General features: G+C 40.3%; 1 protein-coding gene across 1 annotated transcript in view; it reads right to left on the reverse strand.

Moving 5' to 3' along the window:
• BPTF (bromodomain PHD finger transcription factor) overlaps positions 1-10,287 on the reverse strand; it is a 54,194-nt gene that overhangs the window by 42,650 nt on the left and 1,257 nt on the right. Inside the window, exon 2 of the mRNA XM_031060918.1 lies at positions 9,965-10,282. Within this exon, the coding sequence (XP_030916778.1) occupies positions 9,965-10,282 (318 nt within the window). The remainder of the gene's footprint in view (positions 1-9,964; positions 10,283-10,287) is intronic.

Raw genomic sequence — 10,287 nt, forward strand, 5'->3', positions numbered from 1 at the left:
GGAAAAAAAAAGTTACCAGAAAGAAAAGCCACCTCTAAGAAACACCTTGATGCACAAAAAATGATTCCAGAAAAAGAAATCAACCTCTAGACTGGTATGGCAAGAAGGCACCAGACACAGCTCTCCCTTTCCAGTGTTAAAGAATGAAATCTTGTACAACAAATTACACACCCAAACAATATGGAAGATGAATTGCAAGATGTTTCCATTACAGAAGTAACAGGTCAAGCTCATCTGCGGATAAAAATAACTTTCCAAGTTTGAGTTCTGACTGTGGAAAGTGAAGGAATGCTTCTATGAGTGTCTTCCAACATGCCTCTGCACTAATCAGTGGAAAATGTTTAATCATGGCAAATGTACAAAGGAGTTTCACAGCCAGGCACAAAGCAAGTGTTCTCTAGATTCAACTCAACTTTTCTACCAACATGATCCAAACTCCTATGTGCATAAGCCACAGCTGGTTTGATTAAAGGACCCCAAAGCAAAAGAAGCCATGCCCACACAATAAACCACTTTGGGGTCCTGAAGTTTCCTTCAACACTGCAGTCCTGGCTGGCCATGCAGGACAACACCACAGAACAGATAATCTGAAATCTGTGTAAGTATCACAAAAGGCAGCAGAGATATCAACCAGGATTCTTTCTGGAGCAGAAAAATGTGTCTGTCACACAGCAATGCCTTGAAACAACACTTCAAGAAAGAGAGCAGCAAGGACATTAACCCTGCTTTACCTGAACTAATGAGAAGTGACAAATCCCCCCAGTAATTTTAGATAAAGATAAACCAGAGTGAAGGACCACTGCTGGAACAAAATGGACTCCAAACACCAATTTTGCTGATGTCTCTTTAGCACAAGATAAGCATGGGATGGAATCACAGAATCAGTAAAGTTGGAAACATCTTCAAGACCAAGCCAAACCATCCCAGCCCCACCACCATGTCCTCAAGTGCCACTTCCACACATCTCAGAACATCTCCAGGGGTGTGACCTACACCAGTTTCCTGAGCAGCCTGTTCCAGTGCTTTATAACCCTTCAGCAAAACAGAGTTTCCTAATGTATAATCTAAACATCTGCTGGTGCAATTTAAAGCCACTTGTAGATTTGTCACATGAAAGTAACAGGGGAATAAAAAAAAGAACTTTAAAACAAGGCATTCCTAGTATGTTCTGAAAAAGTTAATCTCTAACACTTCCTCTTACAAAGGAAGCACATTGGTGCTATTACAGATCTAGAAGAAATGTGTTATCAGGATATAAATGTGTCATAATAACATAATAAAGAATTGAACTTTGGTGCAAGCACAATACAACCTGTGGCTGCATTAGTCACACCATTCCATCTTCTACTTAAAGCAATTTGTGAATTTTCTTGCTTGCTTTGGTATAAAGAGCAGAAATTTCAAAAGCAATAATAAAACAGACAATAGGAAAAGCAGACTGGATTAGAAAATGTGTGCTTCATTTGTGTTAGGCCTCACAGTTGAAGCACATTATGATATTGTGCACCTCAACACTCCCCATCCACACTGCAAACCACACACCACAGCTCAAGAGCTCAAATAATTTCTGTTTTTGGACACTGAACTGCTCTGAACAATTCTCAACTAAATATAAACTGGTTTGCAGAGCTAAAAAAGGCAAGTATTCAAAGATGCAGAATATTTTAGAAACTGTATTTTTCTCAAATGACTTGATGGCACAGCATTTAAAATCTTTCTATGTTGGCTTTTTTTCTTTCCAATTTCACTTTCAATTTGTTATTAATATTCTCTGTACTGTGGATGAAGAGAATTTGAAGTTGAGAAGAGAGTCACAAAGTGTGATTTGGATATTCAGAAACTCCCAGCAATTTGTGCTTCAATGTATTACTGGCCAATACATCAACTGTAATCTCAAGAAACATTCAGACACCTTTTTAAAAAACCTCAAAAGCCCAAACCAGCAAACCCAAGCAATCTAATAATCTCCAGTGAGAAGGATGGACATTCTCTGCCAAGGTGCTCATAAATCTTGAAGCATTGCAAGTGGCTGCTCAACTGGAATTAAAAGTGCAGGTCAGTGGAATATATATAATGATGTCAAAGTGCTCCAAGTCTTTTTTTTGAGCTGAAATGTTGGTATTTTACTGCTGATTTTTCAGTGTGCTGACAACCCACTCAGCTCACCCTGCTTTGGAGCAGCTCCACCTCCTGTGTGAGGGTTTTTGAAGACCATAGTCCATGTTTACCCTACTGTGCCTCATAAACACAAAAGAAAATCTCTCAAACATTGAAAAATCTCTCCCTGCAATAAACATATACAATTTTTCAAGCTCTTCACTTTCAAAGACAATCTTCTTTTTCACGGTGCAAGTGGGCCAATATTTAAATTCGACATTCAGTGGCAGACACAAAAACCCACAGCCTCACAAAGAACTCTGGCCACTTCAAACACTTCAGTTTAAATTATTTAAGAGATACTAGGATTTGACAATCTTTTTTTTTTTTTTTAACTTGTTGTCATTTGTCAAGGATTTGGGCCCCCACAGGGAAATTTTGTTTCAAATAGAAATTGCTTTGTTTAACCCCAAAACCACCAAGGGGATTGCAGAGCAGGTGCACTGACAGGTTACTTCCTTAAGCACCACACCTGACTGACCAGACTTAAAACTGAATTTTCATGTAACTACTCTAAATTCAAGAAACCTACTCTCAATTTACCCACACTGAACTTTCCCAAAACATACTCAAGTTTTATTATATGCAAATGAGATACTTCTGAGATAGTTTCTGCATGTTAACTAAGTCTCTGAATCAAATTTCACCTTTGAAGCAGCACAAAGGCAGAAAATGTCCACTTCTACACCACTCAAATTCCACAGCTTTATTTGGAGGAAAAAAATTGATTTGCCAATAGCCTCCTGCTGCCACAGCTGGAATATTGACAGGATCCAGATCCCCTGGAGTGTCTGAGCTTTATATTTCTATCTAGTACAAGCTTCTTTTAAACGGCAAGTCCTTCACTGGCTGTCTCTCCCCAAGTGCTGGAGCAGTCTGCAGTGGTTACCTGTCCCTATTTTGAATTCTCTAGTTGAAGAGCTGCCTGTAATTAAGATTAAAGAGTAAACAATTCTATTTCCATGGCACATTATAATTATCAGATACTGATAATTATAGTCTACACTTAGAATAATCTACTAAAATAATTTCTATTACAAATATTTAAGCAAACACACTAATGATATTTGAAATAAAACAAAGTTACTCAAGTAACAGTCTAAACACCCAAAATTAGAATTTGCTTTAAAAACCCAAACCATTGCTTTATTTTTTTATTTGCATCTACTCAACCTACATAGTTCAAATGCTGACCCTTTCAGAATTCAGAAATGAAGAAGAATTTAAAAGGACCAAAAACCTTGTCACCACTTTCATTCGCAGACTGAAAGAAGAAAAGGGAAAGCCACATCTACTCTTCACCACAGGAGAACAGAGAATTTGAAACTACTTTAACCATCCTTAACACATCTGCTGGTTTATAAAAACAGAGTATCTGAATTAACTACAGACATCAGCATCCAGGACACAGTTTCATGCTCTTCAGCTAACAAAAATCACAAAAATCCAGTTTTGCCTTGTCTCACTGACACTAAACATCCCTCCCCTCCAGCAAACACAGCCTTTCAGCCCAAAATTTCAGGTACTGGACTGGTGGATGCATGTCCTACAGGACAAATATCCTGCCAGAACGACTGTCTTGTTTAAACAGGGGCACAGTGATGGCTGCATTGGTCTGGCCTAAAAAATAAACACTGGTTGCTGTCTCTCTTGATTTGAAAGTTCACAACTGGTCTCATTTCACTTGTCTTAGAACTTTCCTTTCCCCATCATTTCTCAGTACTTGGGCTCTCCAGCTCAGAGCTCCTGCTCCCAGTTGCCATGGAGAGGATAAGTTTGGTAGGAGCATTGGGGAGAGAAAAGAGACCAAGGAGTTTCAGATACTTCAGCAACCTCTCACAGGAGGGGGGAAAATACAGAACAAATCCCCATCCCTCCAGTCACACTCCACTAACTCACCACAGAAAAGACTTCCAATTTTCCCCAAAAAAAGATTAAAATTTTGGCTTCAAGCTCCACAAGCCAAGTCAAACCACACTACTCTTACATGAAAGTCCATCTTTAGTAAAGTAGAACTGGGCTGGTTTTGTTTTCCAGATCGTGAGTCACTGCAAAAACCTCTCAACATAAAGACCAGCTGCCAGTTATATACAATGTCCTGGGAGCAGGAGCACTCCTTAGAGAAGATGCCCTCTCCTACATTTTCCTTCCTTCTGGAAACTTTGCCTTTTTACTGCCCTCAAACTCCCTCCTATTCTGGTTTGGTTTTAATAAACCCACACTTGCTGTCCCATATTATTGCTTTGCAGCAGGCACGTTTCAAATGGGACTGTACAGCAACACAGGAGTTTTTGTTAGATATCACTGAGAAAACTGGAAACAGTTGATGACAATGTGTAAGAAAACCTCTTTTTGGTGTTCTTTCCTTCCTTTCACAGCAGAGTGCAGAAACTGGATAGAGCTGCATGTTTGCCACAGCAATATCCAAACTGGTTCTTTAATTAAAAGTCAACCTCTTGGGAGAACATTTGCTCAGCTTCCACCAAAGAAAAAACAGCAGTAAAATGAATGAGTTCAACATAAAATAAGAATATATTATGAAAAGTAGTGCCAAAATAGAAAAATCTAAATATTTTTCTTGGGATGGGCTGAAATGAAAGGCTTTGACTTTCACAAAACAGTTTCTTCCCTTTTAAAAATGCCATCATGATAATCATGTTTCCAATATTCACAGTCAAACAGTCTCTTCCAGAAAAATTTTCTAAAAGAATAAATGCATTTATAACTACTTGTAGGTGCAGCTCCAATTTGAATATTACTCTGCAGTAATCACACCTAACCCAAATTTATTTATTTAGTCTGGAGAAAAGAAAAATTCAGCCATAAATAAAACTTAAAAACTAAACAAACATTAAAAACGAGGCATTCCCAGCACCAAAAAAGCTTTGGAAGTTGAAAAACAAATGAAAAAAAATCACTGGCTATTAGACTAGATCCTGAGTGCACTCACATCACACAAATTCCCACACATGTTCCCAAGTAAAGTTTGACTCCTGCCTTGCCTTGTACAAAAGTAGCTCTTTATGTTCTTTTAAACTGTAAAACTTCTGGCTGCCTCCCTTTTCAGTTTGCACACCTGCCAGCATGCACTTTTAAATCAAACCAGGGTTCCCAACTCATTTCACTTTTAAGAATTTAATTTCCCAACATTATGGCCATCAGCACTCCCCCAAGAGCCAAATACAAATAAAGGAATACAAATCCCCCCCCTGTTCTATGGAATCATTTTAACATTTGGATTACAAATGCAAATGCAGCACAAGCAGCAGGTGAGATCACTCTGAGAAGGACTCAGAGTGAGGAACAACCCTTTAGCGCCTAGAACCCCGGCAAAGGAAAAAACCCAACAAAACCACAGGTAGCACAAGCAAAATGATTCTCAGGAACAGTCAGACAATTGCTTGGGACACACTCAGGTTAAGCTGTAACAAATTTAATAAGTTAGTGAGCCCTCAGAACCAGCCCCAACCTACTAAAATCCACATTCATTTACCTTACACCTGTCCTATGCAACACAATGAGCACTTCCAGAATTTTACTGCAGATCTACAAAAAAAAGTTTGCCCAATAAAGCCATTGCAGCACATTATCTCTTACAACACACATACTTCGATCAGGGCGAGGTATTTGCTGCTCAGAGCTCCTGAGATGACTGACAAAGCTCTCCTCAGATAAGCTGCCAATTTACAAGTCAATGCAGCAGGATCAGCCTCGGATTTATTTACTCCTTTGGCCTTCTACACAATTTCTTTGTTAAGAATTGTCTCCTACATTTTCCAAGACTGGCATGAGGAACTAGTGATCCTTCCCTCTAGAGCACAAATCAAAGTGCAGATCAGTAAATGGTAAAATAAGAGCACACCATGTTTAATTTAGAGAAGAGGGTACCCCAGGTGAGATGTTTGGGAGGATGGTAAATCTTCTCCCACGGCAGACAAAGGAGGCTGCATATCTTAATGTTGTATCTCAGTGTCTCCACTTAGACAATTCTTCAAGAGCATGAAAACGTGTTCAGATAAAAAATTACTACAGACACGCCAAATGCAGCACCTGGTTCCCAGCTAAACTCTTTCACTCTGAAGATGAAAGCACACTGTGAAGTAACTGGTTAACTGAAGCAATGGACAATCCCTGCAAACACTCAGACAAAATCCAACTAAAAGTATTATTTATTGTATTTTAAGGTATATACTGTGTATTTGTTTGTTTGACAGACTGATGATCTCAGCTGAAATCTAGATGTATAGCTCTTCCTAAAACTAGTTTTCTGATGAAGAAAAATCAATAAACAAAAAACGAAGGATTTCTAGGCATCCTGATTAAACCCTTCTCTTAAAATTCTGCAACATATGAAAAATACTTAGTAACTACAATGCAACAGTGACAAGCCTCAAGTGGAATTTACATTGGACAGGGAATGGCAAAAATGTTTAGTGATACAAGTTATACAGGATACCAGTCCCAACAGTTCATCCACCTTCTGGGGATGCAAAGGGGTGAGAGGGAAGGGACATTACACATACAAAACCCCTCTACCAAAAGTATATCCAGTAGAATAAAAAGAAATAATTGTTAATCATGCAGCATGTTTTTATTGTACCATGACTAAGTGGTATATTAGGCATTTTATCTTTTCTAAGATTTCACTTCTTTAAATAGTTTAATAATATTATTTTATATTATAATAATATTAATTTACTACCATATTATACTACAAAGTACTCCTACATCTAAGTTCAAGATAAATCACAAGCTTCCCACCAGAGCAAAAACCTGAAGCTTTCTTGGCCAGAAACATTGCTCTGTGATCTTTTAATTCATTGTTATATGTAAGTTAGAAAAAAATGCAGCAAGTCCATCCCCCATTTAAGTGGGATGTGATTTATATGTTAAAGCTTGGTTGGCAGCAGAGTTTGACTGGGATGGCAATTATTCAATAGCCAGCTCTCAAAAACACTCTTCAGCCCCTCCGAGTACATCCTGGAAGTGGTTGGAGGGTAAGGGGAGAAGGACTGTTCATCATCTCTTCTGGTAAAAATTCTGTCAGGAGCCAGTCCAAGCCAAGGGAGGAGATGCTCCTCGGAGCCCTCCAGCCCAGCACAGGAGCTCTGTCACTGTGTGACACTTTGCCTGGCTGCAAGACAAGGATATGAAATAACTCCTGTATCTAACACAGGGCTATGAAATAACCCCCCTGTATCTAACACAGGGCTATGGAATAACCCCCCTGTATCTGAACACAGGGCTATGAAATAACCTCTCCTGTATCTATCACAGGGCTATGAAATAACCCCCCCTGTATCCAAACACAGAGCTATGAAATAACCCCTGTATCTAACACAGGGCTATGAAATAACCCCTGTATCTGCACACAGGGCTATGAAATAACTCCCCCCTGTATCCAAACACAGGGCTATGAAATAACCCCCCCTGTATTCAAACACAGCTGAGCACCAACCCCGGCTCAGGGAGCACCTGGAGCCCCTGGAGGAACCCGGCAGACACAACTTCAGCCCTGCCTGCTCTGCCCTCCTCTCTGCCGGTCAGACACAGAGATCCCGATGGGACAAACCCTGCCCTGCTGTCACTGCTGCTCTGAGGGCCGGCATCTCTTGCTGGATTATGCCAGGAGCCAGATTTCCATCTGTGCCACTGGGATTTCCGATTTCCATCAGTGCCACTGGGATTTCAGATTTCCAGCAGTGCCACCCTGGCTCCCAGAGCAGGTGTTTGTCCAGGAGGAGGCACGGAGGGAGCTGCCTGAATGAAAACTTTGTACTTTCCTTGCAGAAAGGCAAGAGTGTATCCAGGAGGGAGGGAGACCTCTAGGCAAACACTGAACTAATGAGAACCGCCAGTAAATTGCCAAAATAACAACACAAACGTTTTAACTCAAAAACTCGGCAGAGAGCAAAAGCACCTAAGGATTAAAATGCTTACACTTACACTTCTCTTAAGAAAGTTAAGTGAAGTCACCCTGATCAACTGAGAAATAAACATATAAATTATCAAAATGGTTTCTGATACACCTAAATACCACATAAAACCTGTCTGTGCTTGTACAACAATGCACAGAGAGCTATCTTCTGATTTGCCAAAACACTTAGCACATTTGAAAAATGGCATACACCCATTCTCTGCAGAACTCATTTTAAACCTGGATGCTCATGTAAAAAATATTATCCTGACCTAGCCAGTTAAAATTATAAAAATATTATTTTCCTGACATAAGCACTCTCAAAAAAGTAATAAAAATGAAAGTTATCACAACTAAGAAGAAAACGGAGAGTTAAAAGTCAAGAGAGTATTTCAGAGCTTTCCTTCTGTGAAGCCAGATCTCAATCTTTATCCAAAAAATTTCAATTTGATTGCAGGACATTCCTGCAACAGGTGAACTAACATCTTCTAAAAATTATCTCTAAATAAATTTAGTACTGTATGTACTTATTTTGATTCATTTAGGTTCTGAAGCATACGGATATAAGTTTAAAAAAAATATGTAGACAAACATACAGAGCTTTTTAAAGTACTATTATGAAGTCACTGAATGAGCTGATATCATTAACTCACCAAAATAAAAACAAATTATACATTTAGCAGCCAGTACTTCCCCCTTTTAAAAAGTCATCAGCTAACTACTCGGAACTACATTCCTTTTTTAATTAAGATGCAATGCATTCACACCAACAACCTGTTCCTCCCCCCTTCCAAACTGGCCATATACTGGAACAACAGCAGTGGCTGCCATCCTGCAGCCCAAATTACCTGTAAGTTGAACTACTCTCCTGGTTCAGACTTATTAAAAAAAAAAAAAAAGAAAGAAAAGAAAAAGAAAATAAAATTTTCTAAGCTTGAATTCCATTCTGGAACAAGTTCAAATAAATCCAAAGTGCTAAAGTTTAAATAAAAGAATTTTTGAAGCTTGGTGAATGAACCAATTAAGGACAAACAGAAATGCAGGCCTTAAAAATTTTCCAATTCTTCCACTAGAATGAAAAAAAAAAAAATCCCAATTATGTTTAATGAATTTTAACCCCAACATGAGTTTTAAAGGTTGCCATATCTTAAGATAAACGCAGTGTTTAAATGCAAGACCTCTGACTCAACCTCCACCTTTTAATCTTTGTGTTGAACTCAAACTAGGTTTACATCCTTGCAATGAGGCCCTGTGCACTTTTCCCCAAAGTATAACAATGCAATCTCCATTTTGAACAATGCACCTCATTTCCCTCCTTGGAAAGCTACTTTTGTCTTAAAGCCAGTAGATGCTGGATCCAGTTATAGCTCTGACCTCAAGAGCCTGAAAATTCTCGGTGTTTATAGTTTTTTGGTTTTTTAAGCCACTTCAACTTACATGCGCTTCCTTTCCTTTCAACATCAAGTTGTATTTGCAAGCACAAGCCAGCCTTTCCTGTATTTAATTGAAAAGACCTCTTTGCAAGGCATGCCTCTCGTTTCCCTTGTTTTTAAATTTAAAGTGAATGCTCCACGACACTTCTGACATTGTTTGCAACACGTCCTGGTGGATCGCGCATTTCTGCGGTCACCAGGTTCCCCATGAATATTTGCAGAGCATCCCCTTGTTCCAGCAAGTGCCGCCCGCCCTCCCCGTGCCTGCGTTTGTGAGCATCTTCCGATGCTCCCCGCGTCCCCGGGGCTGCCAGTGGTTATTTGCATCCCCCTCTCCCTGGGAGTGCTTGCGGGCATCCCTCACATCCTCGCATGGGAGTGCGGAGCGTATTTGCCAACCTAGAGGGAGCATGTGGGGTGCCCTCGACTTGTTTGAGTTCGCCCACGGACTCTCTACCTGGGGTGCTGCTGTAGGTGCTGTGGCTCCTGAAGCTGCTCTCAGTGCAATAACTGGCATCGTCTTCATCCTCCATCTCTTCGGGGTAGTCAGAGTCGTCGTCGTCCTCCTCCTCCATTATCTCCTCCTCTTCTTCTTCCTCGGAGTCCTGGTTATCCTCGGGGTCTCCTTCCTCCTCCTCCTCGGACACCATGCTCTCCTCCTCCTCCTCCTCGCTCTCATGATCGTCGTACACCACTTTGCTGATGCTCCTCCTGGACGAGGCAGCCCTGCCTTGGCTGTTGCAGCTGCCTCCTGCGCCTCCTCCTCCCCCTGCTCCTGCC

Source organism: Geospiza fortis, unplaced genomic scaffold (assembly GCF_000277835.1).
Source record: "Geospiza fortis unplaced genomic scaffold, GeoFor_1.0 scaffold221, whole genome shotgun sequence".
Classification (NCBI taxonomy): domain Eukaryota; kingdom Metazoa; phylum Chordata; class Aves; order Passeriformes; family Thraupidae; genus Geospiza; species Geospiza fortis.